This window comes from Danio rerio, chromosome 24 (genome assembly GCF_052040795.2).
Source record: "Danio rerio strain M-AB ecotype USA chromosome 24, GRCz13ab, whole genome shotgun sequence".
Lineage (NCBI taxonomy): Eukaryota > Metazoa > Chordata > Actinopteri > Cypriniformes > Danionidae > Danio > Danio rerio.
The window spans coordinates 6,631,521-6,655,192 of record NC_141044.1 but is presented as its reverse complement, the minus strand read 5'-3'; the positions used below and the strand labels follow the sequence as shown (position 1 = coordinate 6,655,192).

The window sequence follows — 23,672 nt, the reverse complement described above, 5'->3', positions numbered from 1 at the left end:
TGATTTTTGAAACAAGTGTTTACATGAGTTGCATTTTGAATGTTTCTTTTATGATTCCACTTTACATATAATTGCACATAATTCTGCACCGCGGTATCCACCTTTTTTGGAGTTTCATGTAATTTTGCATGTTTCATTCTTAAATTGTCAACTTTAACTGCAGTTTGGGACTTTCACTTTCATTCAGGAACATTTCATGAAGGCCCCTGTGACAAACGAGAAATTGGATGCGAGGAACTGCTGGAAGAGTGTTGTGTTAATAGTATGAAATTCATACTACAACCACTACAACCATGCGGTATCAAAAATTCCATTAACACAACACTCTTCCAGCAGTATGAATGGTTTAGGAGGAGATGCGTTCTTAAAACATTCTAAGAAGAAGAAGACTGAAGAAGAAAAGTAAATTTACAGAAATTATGTGCAGTCTTTCATGGTCATCTGATAATAGGTTAATATCACAAATGTCATTGAGAACAACTCAATATCCCTCAAAAAAGTTTGATTAATAAATTAGATGATGAAACACTGAATGTATAATTTGCACCCTGGTCAGAATACTATTATGGCTTGTGTTTTTCTGTTCATAAGAGAGTGTCTGTCAGTAGAAAGATGGGCATTTGTGTCTTTATTTTACACTTGTGCAGCACACCAAGTCCAGCTCTCTGTTTCTTCCCTCTCTCTCCCTCCTGTGCCTTAGAGCGAGAGAGAGAGAGAGAGAGAGAGAGAGAGAGAGAGAGAGTCGGTGCTGTGTTGTGCAGGAATTTGGCCCTGCTGTGTAATGTTGAAGGGAATCAAGGGAATGGGCGTCCTCCCAACCGCTGCCAAACAACATTATCCAACACAAAACAACAGGAGGGCCAGCTGCGCACGAGAGACTTTAGCCAAAATAACACACACAGAGACGGAAAAAAGACGGAGGAAAGATTAGGTCAAATCGAGAAGAGTGGAAAATACTAGAGTAAAGAATATAGAGCGGAGTTTGGCAAAGCTCATTATGTCAACAAAAGCAAACTGTGTCAGGCTGATGACCTGATATACACTGCACACTCTCAGATATAAAGATACACCGCCTTTTTCAAAAGGCACACATTAATACCTAAAGGGTCCATTTTGGTAGCCTAATGGTACATATTAGTACCTAAACAGAACAAAAGTGTATCTCACATACACCTCTGATTTACTAATATAAAGTGGAGGAACTATGACGTAAATTTGTATGCAAAAACCCAGAAACGAGTTAGAATTTTAGCAGTTCCAGTTCCCTCATACCAAAGTCAATGGGTTTTTTGAATGGGATTTTGGTTAAATCGCTTAAATAAGATTTGTGGCTAACACAAATTCGAGTTTCACGTTTTATTCTATGACATAAAACACATTACAGCACACCCCTGATTTTTTAAATCAGTTATGCTTCTTTCAAAGACGGTTGCTGTCAAGTTGCTAAATAGGACTACAAGCGAAGTCGGAGACATTATACTGTACGTCATCAAGCTGAGCTGGTCTGGAACGCAGCTGACTTGCACTGGGCATTTAGATTTGTCTGTTGTTTAAGTATTTTAGTATTTAAGTTTTTAAGACAGATGACAGATACAAGTCCTGCACATTGGTCAAAAGGATTTTGAGCCATTATTCTTGCAGAATGTGATGCTGGTGGAGGAAAACATTTCCTCACTCGCTGCTCCAAAACACCCCAAAGTGGCTCAATAATATTAGGGTCTGGTGACTGTGCAGGCCATGGGAGATGTTGGTGCAGTATCTTCCTAACACATGGCACCACATTCAGGATATAGTGTTTGAAACATTGGGTGCACATGGTCCTCCAGAATGGTTTGGTAGTCCTTGGCAGTGATGCACCCATCTAACACAAGTACTGGGCCTAGGGAATGCCACGATATTGCAGCCCAAGCCATAATGGATCAACCCCCATGCTTCACTCTGGCCATGCAACAGCCTGGTTGGTACGCTTCTTTGGGGCTTCTCCACACCGAAACTCTCCCAGATGTGGGAAAGACAATGAAGGTGGACTCTTAGAACTATATGTTTCACATTGTCAACAAACCAGGATTTTAGCCCAACATCCCTTTCAAACAGCTTCCACAGTTACTCCTGTTGGATGTGGTTTATCCTTCTTGGTGTTATGCTGACATTACCCTGGATAACAAGGCTCTTGATACATCACAAAGATTTGCTGTCTTGGTCAAAGATGCGCGAACTAGATGTCCACCAACAATTTGTGCTCTTTTAGACTCTAATACAATATATCAACACAACATTGTGTGCATTTCAATATTGTGTACATTTCAATATTTGAAGCAAAACTGTGCTATTACTCTGCTAAATCAACTTTCACAATCCGCTCTTACTGGTGAATTGGGCAATTAACAAAAATTGGTCTCCAGGCTGACCAAACTTAGCCATGAAACCTCCAACACTAAATCGGCCAGTCTTTCAGTGTTTCGTATTTCCTTCAGATTGTCAAAAATATGTGGATAACATATCCATTTTGTTTATATCAGGACCTTTAGCGCAGTACAGCAGATCAGAAATGTGCATTAGTATAAATCAAGGAATTCAGGAAGTTCCCAATGAGCTTAGCTTTGCATCTGCTCCTCACACTGCAAAAAATGATTTTCTTGCTTAGATTTTTTGTCTTGTTTCTAGTTTAAATATCTAATTTATTGATATAATTTCTTAAATTAAGAAGCATTTTCTAGACAAGCAAAACATATTGTCTTGTTTTGAGAAATAAAATGCCAATATTAAGTGAGTTTTTCCTTAAAACAAGCAAAATAATCTGCCAATAAGGTAAGCAAATTAATCTTGTTTTTTCTTTTGACGTAAGATTATTTTGCTTACCCCATTGGCAGATTATTTTGCTTGTTTTAAGGAAAAACTCACCTAATTTTGGCATATTATTTCTGAAAACAAGACTATATGTTTTTCTTGTCTAGAAAATGCTTCTTGATTTAGGAATTTTAAGATATTTGGACTAGAAACAAGACAAAAAATCTAAGCAAGAAAAGCATTTTTTGCAGTGCAAACTCTTGAGCATTCCACTCATGTCAGCTTGCCTCCAGCACAACAAACAGATCTCTCACAATAAGTCATATATTGAGTGCTGACAGTGACTAGGATTTGACAATGAGAGCGGAATACATCGGATAATTATTGTGTATACCTCACATCAAATCTTAAAAGAGACCTAGAGATGCGATGATAGATATGAACAGCACTTTATGGCATTTAGTGTTACACCACTAGCAAGAAACAGATTGTGAGCGGTAAAAGCTGTGTTTGTTGTGGAAGCACTGTTCCTTATTTCATACACACTCGCTCACTCACATAGACTAACAAAAGAGATTGCAGACTCTGGGGGGGTTACTTAAACCTGTCCACACAAAGGCAGTTTTGAGCGTGCCCTTCTCTGCCCTCTATTGATGTGTTGAAGAAAAGCATGTTTGAATGAGTCACCCGAGGGACGGCAGAGAATTTGGCACAGCAGCCAGTGTGAAACATCATCACATGTGGACACATTCAGATCACACTAGAGTTACAGCCATTAGCCTCCAAACTCTAAATAGCTAATTCATCGCTGTTTGTTAAACTGTAAACACATCATGCCTTCAAAAAAGCAAACACTTTATGTTGTTTATTTGGGTTTTTTTCATGACATACAAAGGAATCAAGTAGTTTAATTTATATACAACACCAAATCAGAAAAAGTTTGGACTGTAAACAAGCAAATAAAAAAGATATTTCTTAATTTACTTTGACTTGCAGACAATAAAATAGCTTTTTCATGTGTTTCTCATGATTTATTTATATTTTTTAAATAAACACATAATCCAATTTAGGTTCTTGCAACATATTTTAAAAAAGTTGGAACAGTAAAGCATTTACTACTTTGTCATGTTGCCATTTCTTTTCACTTAAAAGACATTTGGGGACTAAAGACACCCAGTGAAATGTGTTTCAGGCGTTATTTTGTGCTATTTTTCCTGCAAACAAGTCTTAAGGTGGGCAACAGTACAGGGTGTACGTTATTTTAAAATGCGCCACACATTCTCTGTTGGAGACAGGTCGGGACTGCAGGCAGGCCAGTCAAGTATCTGCTAGTGTTGTTTTTTAAAAAACAAAAATTTTAAAAACGTCCATTTCACGCTAACTTTTTAGCGCTGTTGTGCAAGTTCTTAAACAGCGCTGATTTGCCATTGTGTTCACACGCTCAACAGAAATGACAATGTTTTGGCATGAGGGTCATCAGTTCACCGAACTCAAAGAGTTACTGAGTGTAACTACAGATACAAGGATACTGTAGTGTTTTAAAACCACGAAGCTGGTCTGTTTATGAGCTGATATACGATGAATCGACTGATATTCCAACACAAACGGCAATTCGTAACTTTTTCATTTAGTGGCTAATTCGTATAAATTAGAACGATCTAATTCGTACAATTTAGTACGATTTGCTTATCCCCCAATGACGGTTGGGGTTAGGGGTGGGGTTAGGTGCCACGCCTCCTTTTTAAAATCGTATAATTTAGTACGACTGAAATCGTACGAATTCGTACAAATTAGCCACTAAACTGGCCAAACGTAAAATACCTACGTTTTCTCGTGAGATCAGGCTGGATATTCTCCACTTTAAAATGCTCCAGTGTCAACTAGACTAAAAAATAGCTTAAAGGGGCTAAAAATTATAATATGATGGTATTTATAAATACATAATGATTGATTGTTCTGTAGACTATCGGGGGGAAAATATTGCTTAAGGGGGCTAATATTATTGACCTTAAAATAGTTGAAAAATAAAAAATAAAAAACTGCTTTTATTCTAGCCAAAATAAAACAAATAACACTTTCCCCAGAAGAAAAAATATTATCAGACATACTGTGAAAATGTCCTTGCTCTGTTAAATATTTTTTTGGGAAATATAAAAAACATTATAATAAATCAAAGAGGGGCTGATAATTCTGACTTTAACTGTATATATTTTTATCGAAGATGATATTTAGCCGCACCATGTTGGCTTTCATAACATCCAATTTTAATGAGGTGGGTCGTTATTTCTATTCCATGTCTTCTAAAACATTATTGGCTGAAGTACATTTGAAATCCTATTGCACAGTTATTCTAATTGACATCCGCAGGCCATGAGTCGATGGCTGTAATGGTGTAACTGTATCAGTGGGACATCCTTTGGGTGATCAGTCGACTATTGCACCTCTCAGTAAATCATATAACCATTACAAATCCTTGGCAGCCTGAGTCGATAGATGAAGATGAGCCATATCATATTATATATAGTTTATCTCATGAGATGCCAATACTAATCAGATAGGGTCACAGTTCAAATGTAATGGCATAAAGTATTAACCTTTTGGTCTAGTGTTATGCTGTAGTATCGATATACTGTAAAAATGGCAGTGATTTCAATGGTTTAAAATAAAGTAAAAAGATGTAACCTGGTTAACAGTAAAGCATGTTTCACACATACAGACCTTTCAGAAATTAAATATATATAAATATTTTTTAAGGTAATCTTTTGAATGACTTGTAACTCCCCATGTTTTACTGTGTATAATAGACTCTTCACATTTCCAGGTTTCTCAGTAGCAGTAGTCCTCATAGGTGGGTAAACTTAGAGCGAAATGATTGGGAGAGTACAACAAATCATTTTTTTACAATCCCATATAATGAAATAATAAAAGAAAAATGAAACAATGGTATTATGTAGACTTTTAAGCGGAGAGAATAATGTCAAATTTACTCTTAGATCCATAGACGCTGCATTAGAAACACCTTGCATAAGCGGTAATGTTTTTTGCAATTTGGCTCAAAAATTATATCATACATTCATAAATGCATATCAAAGTTCATATGTCATATTAAAAATCAAAAGATTAAAAACTTTCAAGGATTTAAGATTATGATGACAGTAAAACCTTCATTATGGTCTTGTGAAAAAGCTCATTGCTGTTAAAGGGAAGAAAATGCAAAGTATTCTGTAATGTGAAGTGGACACTGACAACAGAAAGGTGCGGATCCAAATGCAGGTTTATTAAACAAAATAGTCAGACATGCAACGGTCAACATGGGCAAACAGATATATACAGGAAATCCGGAGTTGTGGTCGTTAAAACAGGCAGATGGTCAAAAGGCAGGCAGCAGGCAATGTACACAAACAAAACAAAGCAAGGTTCAAACATGGAAGGCAAGGAACACATGTCGTAATGTTCACAAGCAGTATAACAAGCCATGAGAGTGTCAAAGAGAGCTGTATGTATGTGTGTGTAATCAGTCCATGAGCAGCATCAGCTGTGTGAGTCTAATCAATGGAGACTTGGAGCAGGTGTGTGTGTGTGTGTTGCATGACTGTATGTTGAAGTCCATATACCGGCAGATTTGTAGTTCTATGCGATCTGCACTGGCTGGATCGCTGGTGATCGTGACATATACTGTATGCAAGATCTGTAAGTGTCTTTCTCTCTGCGAGATTGTTTATCTCACTTGTGTATATATATTTTTTTTTTTTCAAAACAAAAGTGTATTTAAGTGTGGACTGGTTGTTTATTTTGCAATTGAATTTTAAACATTTTACAGTTTTATAGTAATTTATGTTAAATGTAATCAGTTCATTTTTGGGTCATCAGAGTAAATAGGACACAGAGATGGAGTGTTCTACATTTATTTTTAAACAAAATTTATCAGTTTATGTTATGTTCTGTAGCATTCATTTGAACGGAATGTTTTATTTTTATTTTTTATTTTTTGTATGTCTGATTTGTGTTTGCAATTGCCAAATCCTTGAAGGAATATGTATACACAAAATTGACTGGGTAGTTTGACACGAGTTAGCTAGTTTTTAAATTTGTTAGAAACAAATTCATGTTCTTTAAAACCCATAGTTGCGTGTTGACACTATGTTAATGGGGTATTTCTATTAAATCATTCAGGACTAAAGAAACTATTGTGCAGTATGTGCCTCTAGAGGGAGCCCAATACAAAATGTATGCTTCTGCATGTGTATTTATTAATGCATTCATATCTAAGATTTATGTGTTTATTTAATTATTTGTATACTTTACTTGTTTATTATTATTATTATTATTATTATTATTTTATAATTATTATTATTATTATTATTATTATTATTATTTACTGCTATTTATTTATTTATTTATTCAATTTTTCTCTACACACAGCCCATTTTCCTTTCAATAACTGCTTATCTTCATGGCCTTCATTCATTTATTTATTTAACAATTTATTCCATACACACAGCCCATTTTCCTTTCAATAACCACTTATCTGCATGAACTTCATTCATTTATTTATTTATTTACTTATTTACTTATATATAGGGGTGACAAGGTGGCTCAGTGTTTAGCACTGTCGCCTCACAGCAAGATGGTTCGAGTCTCGCCTGGGTCATTTGGCATTTTTGTGTGGAGTTTGCCTGTTCTCCCCATGTTGGCGTGGGTTTCCTAAGGGTGCTCCAGTTTCCCCCACAGTCCAAAGACATGCGCTTTAGGCGAATTGAATAAACTAAATTGTCTGTAGTTTGTGAGTGTGTGTGTAAATAAGTATGTATGGATGTTTCCCATCCAGGGCATCCACTGTGTTAAACACATGCTGGATAAGTTGGCTGCTGATTCCGGTGTGGCTACCTGTGATGAATAAAGGGACTAAGCCGAAGGAAAATAAATACAAATATTTTATTTATTTATTTATTTATTTATTTATTTATTTATTTATTTATTTATTTAGTTAGTTAGTTAGTTAGTTAGTTAGTTAGTTAGTTAGTTATACATATTCATTTAATTATAATTGTATTTTTCCTGAAGAAAACAATGTCTTTATGTATGTACAGTATGTTTAAATTTATTTTGTTAATCCTTATGATTTCGAATTCCTAAATGATTTTTTTGTTGATACTGCAGTATGCGACTTGTGGCAATTGTCCCATTGATTACACACAATAATAAAGAGAGCGAGAGAGAGGTTAGTTTTTTATGCAGTTTCTATGTATTGTGGAGTGGGATTTTTTTTTCAAGTCAACAAAATGCCTAAGAAAAAGCATTAGCAGGTCTGTGTCTGCAATTCAGTATGATGTGCTGCATTAGCATTAGATACTGCATAATAATCAGTGTAATGAAATGCTAATTGTCAGTCAGCTTTATGCATTGCAGAAAAGGTCATTTGTAGCAGCAGCACCTCAGACACACAAACACACACACACACACACACACACACACACACACACACACACACACACACACACACACACACACACACACATACTTTTCCTGAGTGTATCCCTGCAGGCATGTGGCTGTCAGCATGATCTAACCTCACCAAATATGCACACACACACACACACACACACACACACACGTAGGCATGTGCATATCATATATTATCTTATGCGTACTCAGATCAGAATATGAGAGATTGCCACAAAAGATACAGCGAGTACAGTACTGTAGATTAATGTGCTATCCGGCTGTGCAATATTATACTGAAAGATTACCTGCAAAAAGAGAAAACATGATCAGGATTTGATGAGACAAAAGGAAATTATGGACGTTTCCTGTGGGATTTCTGTTTATTTGTTGCTGTAAGTGACTGTTGCTTCGTGTTATGCCATCAGGGAGGCAGCGGAACAGACTGGAGCCGATGGACACCATCTTTGTCAAGCAGGTGAAAGACGGCGGCCCTGCGCATGGAGCTGGACTCTGCACAGGTACAGACACACAGAATAGTCATCAGTTATTCATACAGTTGAAGTCAAAATGATGTTTAACAGAGCAAGTTTTCAAAGTATTTTCTATTATATTTGTTCTTCTGGAAAAAGAAAAAGAAAGAAATATACAGGAGGGCTAATATTTCTGACTTCCGCTGTAGTTCGGAAATCACATTGGAGAAGTCACTGGATGCACTTTACTCTCTGCCTTCTAAATCATACATTTCAGCTTCAGTTGTCATGAAGTTATTAAGAATCATTTTCAGCTTTCTTTGTGTTTACTTTTATGTTTAATTAACATATTTAATTTGTACTGCACTGAAAAAATTGACTCATTGAATTTACAAATTTTTTAGGTAAGTGTTTGCAAACTATTTATATGGGCTGAATTTAACCAAACACTTTAAGTTGAGGCGAGGCAGTGGCGCAGTAGGTAGTGCTGTCGCCTCACAGCAAGAAGGTTGCTGGGTTGCTGGTTCGAACCTCGGCTCAGTTGGCATTTCTGTGTGGAGTTTGCATGTTCTCCCTGCCTTCGCGTGGGTTTCCTCCGGGTGCTCTGGTTTCTCCCACAGTCCAAAGACATGCGGTACAGGCAAATTGGGTAGGCTAAATTGTCCGTAGTGTGAGTGTGTGTGTGTGGATGTTTCCCAGAGATGGGTTGCGGCTGGAAGGGCATCCACTGCGTAAAAACTTGCTGGATAAGTTGGCTCATTCCGCTGTGGCGACCCCGGATTAATAAAGGGACTAAGCCGACAAGAAAATGAATGAATGAATGAATTTAAGTTGAACATTACTAAATTTATTTTGTTTGTTCAAAATCAGCCCATGTACATTGTTTACAACCACTTCTCTTTTTTTTTTTTAATCAGGAAGATGATGAAAATACATACAATTCTGGTTCAGACATGCCATGTGGCATCTGGTTTGAGGTTAGCACCTTGAGTTAAAAAAGCACAAAGTAGTGGAAAATGTCAGCTCTCTTATTGTCCTTTTAAAATGTAAAAAAAAAAAAAAAAGATGCAGGGTTCCACACAATCATTTCATGTCAACACAAATTTATTAAGTTAACAAAACAAATTGAAATGGATTGAATTTAAAATAGTCAAGTTGCCTTAAAAAATCTCCAGAATTGTCACCTATGTTAAATAAGTTGCTTGAGCGATCAGTTCGAGCAATTAATAAAATCAATGTTTCCCTGTCACATCTAAGTATTTAGCATTATTTTTCTTTAATAATGGATTACGTTTACTGTAAATTATACAATTGTTTTATCTCATCCCAGTTTAGAGGTTCACGAAACTCTCGAGTACTTTTTTTGAGATTTTAACAGATTTGTAAGAGTTGAGCATCAGTTAAGACAATGTTAGCAGCTTTCAGCTTTAATTGTGGGAAAAATGGATGATTTGGAGCTTTTGTCAGCTAATTTCAGCTTCTGGGTTTAAAATGATTTTTCGGGCGGATCAAAATCGAAACTGCAAGTGCAAAGATGACGCGTCGGTTTCTCATTATTATTCATAGCGGAGTTTTCTTATCCTATGAGGAGCCGGCTTTCTTAATTATTCATGATTGCACATGCTTTCCGAAGGCAAGACAGACCTGCCAGTGCCAAGTTGTGAGACACGGGGATTGAGGGAGAATTCCTCATTTATAGTTTTTATATGAACACGGTTATCTTTATAATGATATAAATTGTGGTTATTTGTATATGAAATTATGAATAACAAATGTTGCAGGGCATTAAATTACTGTTTATTTATTTGCATTTTAACTTTGCAAACTATAAAATCATGCGTCTTCTCACTGTTTGTGTCTCATTTTGTGAGCCGACTGACAACAGTTGTTTGCTCCCCTCCTTCTCCTCTGCTGACCACACCCACTCCTGCCCTTTGCTCGCTGAGCTCCACGCCTATTATGTGGCATCTTTTGAAAAAATTCTGAGGTAGACCTGAACCGAAAATAGGGAGTTTCATGACCCTTTAAGGAAAAAGCTTGACATTTACCCACAATTCTGGAGCATTTAATAAGCCTATATGCGGTACATAAGCTAAATATATATTTAGATGTAGTCATTTAGTAGATGCTTTTATCCTAAGTGACTTAAAATTGATGAGGCAATTAGCAATTCAATAAGAAGAGGCAATTCCCACAAGAAGTACTAGTTATACAAAGAACCCAGAGAATTAAGTGCTAGAGTAATGGATAGTGTATATATATATATATATGAGAGAGAGTAGAGTATTTCTACAGGGGGTTTGTCAAGCCCACTCACCTGTATGAAGCACACCTCAAGCACATTTGGTCGGAACGTACCTGGTGCAAATGTGCAAAACTGGTGTCCGTTAAAGTGTCAGAGAGTTTTTTTTTTTACAGGTGGTTAATCAAACCCACTCACCTGCATAAGGTACACTTAGTTTGGAGTTTTCGTGTGGTGAGGTGTATGAGAGAAGAGGGGGAGCAAATATAAAAATAGCACAGAAAAACACACCAAAAAAACCCTGCATCCTTCTGGTCAGCCCCTTTTAAGATGTAAATCTGGGCTTTCTGAGGCATGAAAGAATCACTGCTAAACAGTTGGACCACCCGCCAGCATCCAAAATGAACTGGCAGGGCTTCATCATAAACAGCTGAAGTGTTACATAAGTATAATCAGTGTGGAGTTATTACTACTTTCTGAGTCTCGGTGGACACATCTTACTGTAAGGAGGGTCCAAAACACACGTTCTCACAATCATCCACAATCTCTTCAAGCCTTTTCAGCTGCTCCAGAACGCAGCAGCACGAGTGGTCTTCAATGAACCTAAACGAGCACATGTCACTCCGCTGCTAGTCCGTTTGCACTGTCTGCCAGTTGCTGCTCGCATCAAATTCAAAGCTCTAATGTTTGCCTACAAAGCGACTTCTGGCCTTGCTCCTTCTTATCTGCTCTCACTTCTGCAGATCTATGTGCCCTCCAGAAACTTGCGTTCTGTGAATGAATGTCGCCTCGTGGTTCCATCCCAAAGAGGGAAGAAATCACTTTCGCGAACGCTCACGCTCAATCTGCCCAGTTGGTGGAATGAACTCCCTAATTGCATCAGAACGGCAGAGTCACTCACTGTTTTCAAGAAACGACTAAAAACTCAACTGTTTAGTCTCCACTTCACTTCCTAATCTGCAATTGCCTCTCTGGATATCACACTAACTGTACCCAAAAAAAAAAAAAAAAGTACTAATACTTTCCTTCTTAGACTTTACAGACCTGAAACTTGCCTATAGCACTTATTCATTGTTGCTCTTATAGCAGTGTAAGTTGCTTCCTTGTACTCATTTGTAAGTCGCTTTGGACTAAATGTAAATGTAAAATGTAAATCTCACTGCTGGCTTTTTTCTGACTCTTCTTGTGAATCTCATCTTCATCACACATTAGTCAACATTTCTAAAGAAACATACTTACACCAGGATTCTTGTTCTTACCACATGATCTTGTGGACCATCAGTTCTTCAGAGGTTCCTAAGTCAGAATTATTAGTCCTTCTGTCAATTTATTTTCATTATTATTTTTAAATATTTCCCAAATGATGTGTAACAAAGTAAGGAATGTTTCATAGTATTTCCGATAATAAAAGTTTACTCTGAAGAAAGTCTTATTTGTTTTAGTTCGGCTAGAATAAAAGCAGTTTTTAATTGTTAAAAATTCATTTTATTATTTCAATAAATAATTATTTATTATTATTAGTCCCCTTAAGCATTGTTTTTTTCTGATTGTCTACAGAACAAACCATCGCTATACTATCACTTGTCTAACTTGCCTAATTAACCTAAATGAGCCTTTAATAGTCACTTTAAGCTTAAAAAATACCTAGTAAAAATGATGTACATTACCTGACAAAAGTCTTTCCATCAATCCCAGTTGTAAGAGCAACTAATACGACCTTGACTTCTAGTTGATCAATAGGAAAAGTGGCTGAAGGTTAACAGCATTCCAATCATTACAAATACTGCTGAAGACCTTTTGGAACCTGCATTGAGCCAATATTCTCACAGTAATCAGTCAAGTTAGGTGAAGGAAAAATCATGGTTTGGGGTTACATGCACTATTGGGGTGTGCTAGAGATCTGCAGAGTGGATGACAACATCATCAGCCTGATGATGATATTAATTTATATTAATATTAATTCTTTTTTTCCACTGCAGCATGACTTTAAATTCTATACTGTACATTATTTCTGTTAAGTGCCAAGACTTTTGTCTAAGCAGTGGCAGACCTTACTGTCCTAATTAAATAATTAATAATCAAGGCATGATCATGTTTTATTTTGGTAAAATAAGCGTAATTTAGAGGCCTTTGCCTTTCATATAAGCCACTTCTGATACCAAATGATCAACTAGAAGTCAAGTTATTATTTGTTGTTCCTACAACTTGAATAGGTGTCAAGACTTTTGTCAGGTAGTGTAGAAGTCATCATGGATAAAATAAATCAGTTATTAGAAATAAGTTATTAAAACTATTCTGTTTAGAAATTTGTCTTTTTTACATTAAACAGAAATTGGGGAAAAACTATACAGGGGAGCTAATAATTCAGGAGGGCTAATAGTCTATTTTTCTTTCTACTTCCTACAGGGGATCGCATTGTGAAAGTCAACGGAGAAAGCATTATTGGAAAGACATATTCCCAAGTAATTGCCCTCATCCAGAACAGGTAATGTTTCAACTTACACTGCTTATCCTAAACCCAAGTACTATAACCTCTAGCTAAAAATGCTGTTTTGATTTTAAATGGGGACCTATTATGCGAAATCACCTTAATAAGGGGTTTAAACACAGTTGTGGCAGCAGAATATGGACAATCTCTGATGGTAAAAATTAGGGATGCAACTTTTAACCTATTTCACTATTAACCGCGCTTTAATTTGTCACAGTTAATTAATCATAAAGGCTTCTCAACTCTGTGTTTCTGCATAGAACAAAACTGCTGCAACTTCAAGTTATGTCAACTGAGTGTTAGTTTGAAGTTCCGAGCTTGTACACCATGCACACAAGATTAACCATGGCTGAGGCTTTTAAATAAGGGCCAGTCACATATTGCGTCTTTTGCACGCGCAAGTTTGTTATTTCCAATGGAGCGGCGGACTTGTGCTTTCCAAACGCACCTACTAGTTGAAAGAATGCCACGAGCGCCCTGCACTAAGATAAAAATACAAATGAAAAATACCAAACATTTTGTTATATAGTTGATTCAAAGGTTCAGCAGCATTTGAATACATTTCTTCACTGTAAAAGGGAAATACTTAGCTATTATGTAACTTAGATTTACATTAGACAAATACTACTTATTTATTTATTCATTTATTTATTTATTTATTAATTTTATTTATTTATTTAAAAAATAATTTTTAAATTTATTTATTAATTTATTTAAAATGTATTTATTCTAATTTAAATTATTTATATATTTCCATTTATTTTTGCTGGGAGCGCAATCTGATTTGAATTTAAAGCGACAGTCACCAAAACAGCACAACTTAAAGCCTAAAAAAGGCAGTTTCAAAGAGTTACAAAATATTATTTGTGGTGTATTTTGAGCTGGAACTTCACATACACACACTAGAGACATCAGAGACTTATTTTACATCTTGTAAACAGGAGCATAGGTCCCCTTTAAACTAAATTAATTCACTAGGCCTTGTATTTATGTAGTCCTTTACTCATTTAGTTGGTTGATTATCTGTTCCTGCTGAGTCTTTTAGTTAAATCTTTTAATCCTTGAGGAAGTTTAATGAATATGCTCTCTATTGCATAATTTGGTTTAACAGCTAGCAGTGCTTAACTTTCATTGAAGTCATTGCTTTACCTTTTAAATTATGTTTTTTTATTTATTTATGATTGTTTTTTGTTTTTGTTTTTGTTTTTTTGCAGTGACACATCTCTGGAGCTCTGCGTGATGCCAAAAGATGAAGACATTTTACAGCTGGTAGGTTTTTGTTTTTTCATGGGTTTTATCTGTCAGACAAAACAAACATGGATTTGTCTTGTGGCGTTCTCTCATCCTCATAGGGACTTGTTCAGTTATGGGCTCACTCTAGCATTCTTGGTGCATCCCAAGACTTGTTTTACCTATGACAAGAGTTTGGCTCAGTTGGAAATTAATTCTAAGCACACCGTAAAAAAAAGCAGCGATCTACACCTTTCATTCATGCTGTCCCAACACAAATCATTTAGGTTAACTTAACAAATTTAAGTGGGTTGAACATAAAACAATTTAGTTGTTCCAAAAAAATCTCAAGAATTGTGTTGTTTCAGCTCCTTTTACATAAGCACTTGAACAAGCACAACATTGTGTTTATTAGGTGTAAATAAAACCAAATTTGCTTAATTTGAGCTTTGCTATGCTGTTAATGTGAGCCCCGGTACAGTTTAGTCCTACTGTTGCACAGAAATGAACCACTTTTGATGATGCATAGCAAAACCGATGTGAGAATTTGTCTGTTTTGCTTACAGAAATGCACCAATTGGGCCTTGTTTACAAATATCCTCGTTCAATTCAGTTAACCTTTATTTCTAAAACACTTTTACAATGTAGATTGTGGCAAAGCAGCTTAACATAGAAGTTCTAGTAAACTGAAACTGTGTCAGTGCAGTTTACAGAGAAAAATTTCAGTTTAGTTCATTTCAGTTTTCATTGCTGAAACTCTAAACCATCAATGCTCAAAGAGCAAATCCATTAATGGACGTTGGACTCCACAAGTCCCAAAACCAAGCAAGCCAGTGGCAATAATGTTGAGAAACAAAAATTCACCAATTGACGAAAGTGAAGGTAAAAATCCTTGAGAGAAGCAAGGCTCAGTTGGGGATGTCTAACGTGGAGAAACTGCATGTTTGTGTTTGAGTTGGTCTCCAGTGGGTGTTCAGGCTGGCCCACAGGATCAATGCGGAGACTCGTCCACTCTCCGCTCCTCCATGACCACCACAGCATCTGCTCAAGAGACAGCCTGGTCCTGGATTATGGAGAGTTATGTCGTTTTGGAAGGGTTCCCGGCTTCTTCTTATGTTTATTTGTTGTTATCCAACTTTCTACTTTAAAATTTTAGGCCAGATTCACGACATGTTCTTATGCTGTGTTCACACCAGATGTGGATGAAGCATCAAGCGCAAGTGATTTACATGTTAAGTCAATAAAAATAGACATCCTGCGACACAATACGCGTGAATGAGGTGGCGCGAATGATGAAATCACTCGAGTTGGAAAATCTTAACTTCAGCAGACATTCGCACTGCGTTAACCAATCGTGAGCTTTGTCTTGTAGTGGCATGATTATAACATAGCACCTGTTATTGGTGTCCCGGAGGAAATCCACCTGCTGACACCAGACAACAGTTCATCATCTGGGCTCAGCTCAGTCAGAAGCATTGCTGAAAGCTTCCATCATCCTGGTACAATTTCTGGAGGAGTTGATGAACTTACAGAGTTGGGTGCATCTCTTAATGGAGCTAGTGGACTCAGACATGGCTCCAAACAAATCAAGGCTTTTTTTCAGCTTTCCTAAAGCGCATAAACACTGCTATTCTTTCTATAAAATCCATGTTAGCCATTCAGTAATGAAGCTAGATTCACTGGGCAGACAGAAGCCCTGCCCATGACATGAATCTGCATCTATTTTGACGTGCGAATGAAACGGACTTGACACACGAATGAAGCGAGTAAACTAAAAATGGTCACGCGTCTATTTAAGTGCAAATTGTGGAATTTATCCGAGCATGCCTCATGTGGTGTGAACACAGCATGAAGCAGCATAATTATTTGCAACTGCCTTCTTAAAGGGATAGTTCACCAAAAACTGAAAATTCTGACATCGTTTAATCATTCTTCCCTTATTCTAAATAAGGTTTGAGTTTCCTTTTTCTGTAAAACTGTATTTTTTTAGACAAATTTTAACAATATTTTTGATAAAACACAATATTTTTTAGCTTGTCTAGAAAAAGCTTCTTGATTTAAGAATTTTTAGATATTTGGACAATGTATTTTAGTCATTGTGGGATATTAAAACCCATTCAAGTGTTTAACAAATATGAGTCTTCTGTGTGTCATGGTCATAAGATAAGATACGTATTGAAGTTTCAAACGAGAAAATAGATGAACTGCATTGAAAATGAAAATACTCAGGCTAAAGGAATTCTGGAAAAGGAGAACAGAGCGATGGAAACACACAGAAGATGTTCTTCCAGCCAGAGTTCAGTGATCCAGCAGAGCAGAGAAGCGTGATGGCGCCTGTGTGTGTGTGTGTGTGTTTGTGTGTGTGTGCGCTCTTATTTTGAAATCATCTATAATGAGGTTTTCCTCACAACCAGGGTCATAATGCCACCCCCATATCTGAGCACATTCCAGACAGAGCTGCAGATCTCAGGCTGTTACATGCCAGCCACATGAACTCATACTCCACTGTTGAGCCCGCGGGCACTTTCTGATGTGACAGTAATGAGTCCATCCAGTGCTGAGTTTAAGACTTAAAAACGCCACTCATGATTGTTATTCCAGCTAACAGGAAGCATTTCTTACAAAATGTTGTGAATAGGCTTTTACTGTCTGCATAGCATGGCAAAACTAATGGTAAACGCAGTGGTCTAAAGGGGCTTTTAGACTAGGCAATCCATGTTTGACTCCATGTTTGATTCCTTCCAAGTTTACATCTTTGCAAACATGCAGAGTAAATAATAGTATACAAAACATGGCTGAATACTTGTTTTTATTCATTTGGAGGTCAACTACAGCACTACTGCCAACTAAACTGCCATTTTTGAAGCACCCACAAATTCCCTTATGGTGATACTGATGGTCCACTTTTAGTTATGTAGAGAATGAGAATAGAATGAGAAATATAGACCGAAATAAAGGTCAAATTACAGCGTGCACTTGTGAAACAATGGCAGAAGATATGTAATGGACTTCAGGGAAGGGCAAGCATTTTATGCAAAACAGTCAGGCAATCAGATCCAAAGCAGCAACTTGCAAAGCATGTTTTGACTCTGAAATACTGCAACATCTTGAAATAAGAGGCTAAAGGACAAACTCAAAGATGTAGAGTATTAGATGAAAGGGTAAGAAGCAACATGGCAAGTGTATATATTTAATGTAGATTTAAATAAAACTTAATTGTAGTCAAAAATCATTGTACTGTTGTGCTTAGCAACTTTGTTAATATTTTACAATTTCACAAATTGTAAAGTTAAAAACAATAAATTAATAATAATAATAATGTTAATAAATATATGCAAATTTGCAGTTTTTACCAGATGTCGGTAACAACCAACATAAGTTATGTATAATAAAATAAATGACAGCGAAAAAAGTATAAAACACATGAAGGAAGGGAGGTGTGAAAAGTCATGGAAAGCCCAGACAGCATTCAATTCAATTCATCTTTATTTCTAAAGCACTTTTACAATGTGGATTGTTTCAAAGCAGCTTAACATAAAAGTTCTAATAAATTGAAACTGTGTCAGTCTAGTTTTCAGAGTTGAAGTTCAGTTTATTTCAGTTCAGTGTGGTTTAATTTTCACTGCTGAAAGTCCAAACACTGAAGAGCAAATACATTGATGTACAGCTTCACAAATCCCTAAAGTCCCATCTCTTAGTAGTTATTCAGCAAACATGCCCATGGTCAGTGTAACTTAATATAAACTGCTTTAGCGCCGTTACATGCAGAACCAGGATGATGAAGATCTAGGTGGACATTTTAGCAAGACAATGATTCCAAACACAGCTAAGGAAACTCTCAACTGGTTTCAGAAAAAAAAGCTGCTAGAATGACCCAGGCAATCACCTGATTCGAATCCAATAGAAAATAAGAACCAAAGATCAGAGATTATAGACAAGACCAACAGAAGACTTGAAGACTTTGTTAAAGTCTGGTTGGGATTGGGGGGCACTATCTGGGTCAATTACATGTCAACCGCTCCATTAGGAATATATTTTCCAGGAACAAATCATGACGTTAAATTTTATTTATTTTTATTATTTTTTATCTGAAGATGTTAAAAAAAGCACAATTGAGACCTTTATTATCATTTGGTGTTGACAGTAATGAATCTTAGCTAACCACTTGGTGTATACAGGTCAAAAGCTAATATATACAACAAACTGCAACTACATGTACAGGAATTGTAAAGTCACTGTGGGGACAGAAAGGAGCCACACACTGTTCACTATAGGCAAGACTGCCATAAGAGAAAGATGCTCTCTGACTATAGGTGTAACTTTTATGAAATTTACTCTGTAAAAGAGCAGTAGTCACCCTTTTCTGATCTCAAGTGTGTCCTCCTCTGCCTGGTTCATTTGGTGCTGGACTGGCAGACCTCCAGCAGTCTCTCTCTCTTTCTCTCTGCTGCAGTGTGTATTTATAGTGTGCTTTATCCCGCACTAGAATGACGGCAGCGCTGTCTGGAATAGGGGATGATTGCTTCTGGTGTACCTGTAGAGCTCTTGTCATCTTTTCTTACTATTGCTCTTTTTTCCTGTTCTTTTTCCTCTGTTTTTTTCTTGCTGTCAATCTAATTTCCCGGCTACAGTTCTCCAGGGATATCACTGCTCTGGTAAGAAGGAGCTAAAGATGTCACTTGCTCCCTCTTTTCTGTTATGTAACTTTGCAGTGCCTGTAGTTAAGTTCCTTTGCATGTGAATTACATTTACCTGTCAGCATCCAGATTTTAAAGATATTAGGAACTACATGTGTTTATTCAATCCCAAAATCCCCCCTTCAACCCTCCCCAAGTTATTCCATCATCATGATAATGCACCTGCGTATTTGTCATCTTCTGAGTCATCTTAATTTTCATAGAAGGGGTGGGGCAAACAAACAGAAAGGGAGAGAGGGAGGGACATGTTTGGTAATGTAACTTGACACCTCAGGTGTAGAGTCAAAGTCTAGCTATCACGTCTACACTCTCATTAATACCGGAGCTCTACACACTGTGACAGCTGAGACAGCTTCAACTTTATATATTCAGCTGGACTATGTAGGACTGTTGTAAATGGGAGTAATTTCCTGAAGAAAATGTAGTGTTTAGACTTAAAGGATATTAGCTGGCTCTGCTTTCATCTGAAAGATGATAACAGAGCAGCTTCTGGCGTCTGTAGAGTACTCGGTGAAAGGCTGTCCTACTCTCGCTTTTTCCTCTTGTCTGCGCACCGCTCTCTCTCCTCAGCTAAAGGTAGGTAAGCCTCTGATACCTAATCCCTTCTTGAGGTTAAAGGCATTTGAGCGTGGCTGATTGACCTTTTTCCCATCTCTCACTTCTCCTTGGATGCATTACAAGTTGCAGAAAAACTCGGTTTTTACAGGTTACGTTGTTTGTGTGTAGTTTAGGAGTGAAATATTTGATGTTTGATACATTTCAGTATTTGTTTGTATTTTAATAGTGGATTTAATTATTAATTTAGCATATTTAATGAAGCATGCTTTCTTTTCAGGCCTATTCTCAAGATGCATACCTCAAAGGAAATGAGGCATACAGTGGAAATGCCCAGAACATACCCGAGCCACCCCCAATATGTTACCCACGCATAGAGCCCAATGTCTTGGCCATGGCACAAGTGTCAGAGCCCTCACGCTCTGCCGAGACGTCATGTGGAACCGGACAAGGAGCAAATCAATGCTACATTCCTGACATAGGCTGCCGCATTGATGTCCCTTTATCTTCCCCTACCCTATCCCAAACCTCTCAGGTCCCCAAAACCCAAACTGTTGTCCGTGTGTTTAACGAGAATGTTAGGACAATAGTAGCATCACAGGAATCTACAGACGGAACTTCACATGTGACCTGGGCTGGTCCCAGCCAAAGGACAGAGGAGAACCAAAACGCCTCTTCAACAGACCCAAGCTTAAACAGGTCTAAACCCCATGTCACTTCATCTCCGACTGGGACAGCACAATTACATCAGAAACCCAATAGAACTGCAGAGCCCACTGGATTCTCTGAAAATACCCCCAAATCTGCACAGACTTGCTCAGACACAAAACCTGTACCTTCTAATAGACAAACCTTGACAACAACAGCGGACACTTTCCCATCAGCCATCTCTCCATCCCCTTACACACCCTCTCCTCCACCAGCGACTCCCTCGCCCTGCTCCCCACATCAAAATATCGACTGGAGGAACTATACCACCTACAAGGACTACATTGATAACAAAAGACTCTACATGTATGGCTCCCGGACAATTCAAGAACGTCTGGACAGTTTGAGAGCCGCATCCCCAACAGGTACGGGTGAATACAGCAAGCAGAAGAGTGCATCGACAACGGCCACCCCCTCACGAGGCTTTTCTGGATCACAGCTAAGACAGAGGAGCGCCTCACATGATCGGAGTTATCAGGTATCCAGCGTGCTGCCACTGCGTAGCGCTTCTCAGGAGAGGCTTGGCGGTGCAGAATGTGCACGGAATTGGCCTCGGAGTGCTTCCCAGGATGCCCTCCCATCAACTCCCACAGGTGTCCCGAAACCAAGAGCATATTCCTGTGATTACCTTGGTAGGAACAGTGACATTGCAACATCCATAGTGGACAAGAAGGCATGCTGCAGAACTGATACAGAAGAGTGGTTGCTTGTGCACAAAGGGGATGAGGCAAGAGCAAGCAGGCAGTCTTCTTCCTTGCGCATGGTGCCTCACAGAACACAGGATTTATTTAGTCCAGAGAAGCGAGGGGGAAGTTACCCAGGGTTGCCCATCACCCCTCTCTTCAATAGAGGTACGGATTCATTGCTTAACTCCAGAGCTGAAAGCCTGGGTAACAACTGCGCACCTTCTGTAAACAGATCTTTACTGCCTCCTGCGAAAAATTACGTCTCAGACCCTTCCACTGCTGCTGCTTCTTATGTAGCTTCTGCTCTGGCTTCAATACAAGGACACCTCAGCTCCAACACAGGCCTTGTCAAAGACCAAAGAACACCTCTCATTGCCAACCACATGCCCCACAATGCAAAGCAGTTACAGCCCAGAGGGCGGGCTGACAGCCTTCAGGAGCCTGTCCGAGAGGTAATCCGCCCTGGTCGCTCTTCTTCTTGTTCAGCCGCTTCTAAACTCCATAGATCAAAGCCGGGTGGATGCAAGTCCATATTGACCAGTAACGGAACAGTTCATCAGCAGCCTAGTTGCACAGAAACCCAAGCCAATAAGAAGGCAGTGGACGGGATTGAGGGTCCAGATGCCACTGTAGTTGTGGTTCGAAGGGAAAAGTCTGGATCTCAACCTATCCGTCCACATTCCTACATTCTGGCAGTGAATGAGACACAGGGAGGAGCTGAACAACCCCCAAACTCTAACACATGCTGGTTGCCGAACGATACCCGGCGGGAAATGCACATGAGGAAAGTAGGAGACCAGTGTAAGATCTCTATCTCAAGCAACCTTGATGACTCTCTGGACTCCATTCCCTTCATTGGTAAGCTATTTAAAATATCAATGGATGCTGTTACCACTAAGTCAACCATAAAGGTAGTTTGATATTGTTAACAGGTTGTTTAAAATGTATTATTATAAGCTTTTTATATCACCTAAAGCAACTAAAGAGTGTAAAGAACAAGGGTTACAATGTGTTTTTTTCACACACACAAACCATTTGAATTTTATCCCCACTACTTTCAACACAAGACAGTCATTGTCTACTCCACTGTGCTGCCACACCAGGGCAGGACTTGGTGAATTTGCTTTTTATTGCTTAGATAAATCATATAAAATGACACACTGTTTGTCCGCCATTAATGGTCCAGGCTTTGCATAGAGAGCATTCGATTAAGGGATGTACAGCTGTTCGGTTTTATGATGTTAACAGTAATTACAACAGAGCGAACAGCTCAACCCAATGTAAACAAAGCTGGCAGAGAAGACAGAGGAGTATTCTGATATCTGTTAATGTCTGTGGGAGAATAGGAGGAGCTGAAAGAAGCAAAGTGTTTATATACACGTAGTTATTTATCAAGTTATTGCTCATTTTGGGATATTTGGATATTACAGATATGCATAAAGATGTCCCTGGTATGTCCTACAAGAAGTCGATTTTCCATCATGAATGGCTGTCCTTCTCAAGAAACAGTTCTATACACCACATCCCTCACATTTTATTTTAGAGTGTGTTATATGCTTTGATATATGTGCAGCTAGACAGTTTTGTAGCTCAGAAGTGTTCATGAAGTGCATGGGTCAGCCCAGGGAGTTTCTCCAAATGGCAATGCACACCAGTACAGTGATAGGGCATGACATCATAGTCCACAGGGGCACAGATAATGTGACATACTGACACATTCCCTCCCGAAGGCAGCGAGGAAGCCACTTCCACAGCCATTGCCTGACACTTTCACACTCGCTGCAGTTTAACCACAGCTCTAAAACCTTAAACAAACAAGAGGACGGTAAAATGATATGACATAGTAATGGAAAATGCCAGTGGAAAGGTTTTTTTTTTTTCTTCTTCTAATTGGTTAATGAAATAGTAGTTTTTGACTGTTTTGAAGTCATTTGAAATGCTGTTTTATTTGTACACTCTTTTCATTGATAGGCAACCACTTTTGTTATTGTGTGGTTTTTGTTAATTTAGGCTTGAAACTAGATGATAAAATAATACTGATAATTATGGTGATAAAACTTTCCCTGGATAAAATAATAGAAGGTGTTCAATTTTATGTTTATGCTTGAAATTAAGAGTAATTAACACACAAACACAACAGTTTTTGTGCAGAATTTAACGTTCAGGTTAAGAAAACAACTGAATTTACCACAGAATATTTATGTCTTTATGATCAAGTTTAAAGCCAGATTGAATAGTTCTGATGTTCTCATTGACATTGATAAATAGGAGAATTACGGTGGTCCCTCGCTATAACACGGTTCACCTTTCGTGGCCTCACAATTTCGAAGATTTTTTGTGTGTGCAATTTGACATGCTTTTTTT

At 37.9% G+C, this 23,672-nt stretch overlaps 1 protein-coding gene across 10 annotated transcripts in view; it reads left to right on the top strand.

The window, feature by feature from the left end:
- Positions 1–23,672, top strand: part of arhgap21a (Rho GTPase activating protein 21a) — a 144,017-nt gene that overhangs the window by 88,465 nt on the left and 31,880 nt on the right. For 5 of the 10 annotated variants that reach the window (XR_015524288.1, XM_087308098.1, XM_087308097.1 and 2 more), the window contains 5 exons: positions 8,658–8,750; positions 13,351–13,429; positions 14,647–14,701; positions 19,294–19,317; positions 20,195–22,166. Coding sequence is in view for 9 of the 10 variants with exons in the window: in XM_087308098.1 (XP_087164224.1) it covers positions 8,658–8,750; positions 13,351–13,429; positions 14,647–14,701; positions 19,294–19,317; positions 20,195–22,166 (2,223 nt within the window). In the remaining variant the exon portion in view is untranslated. 10 annotated transcript variants of the gene reach the window in all.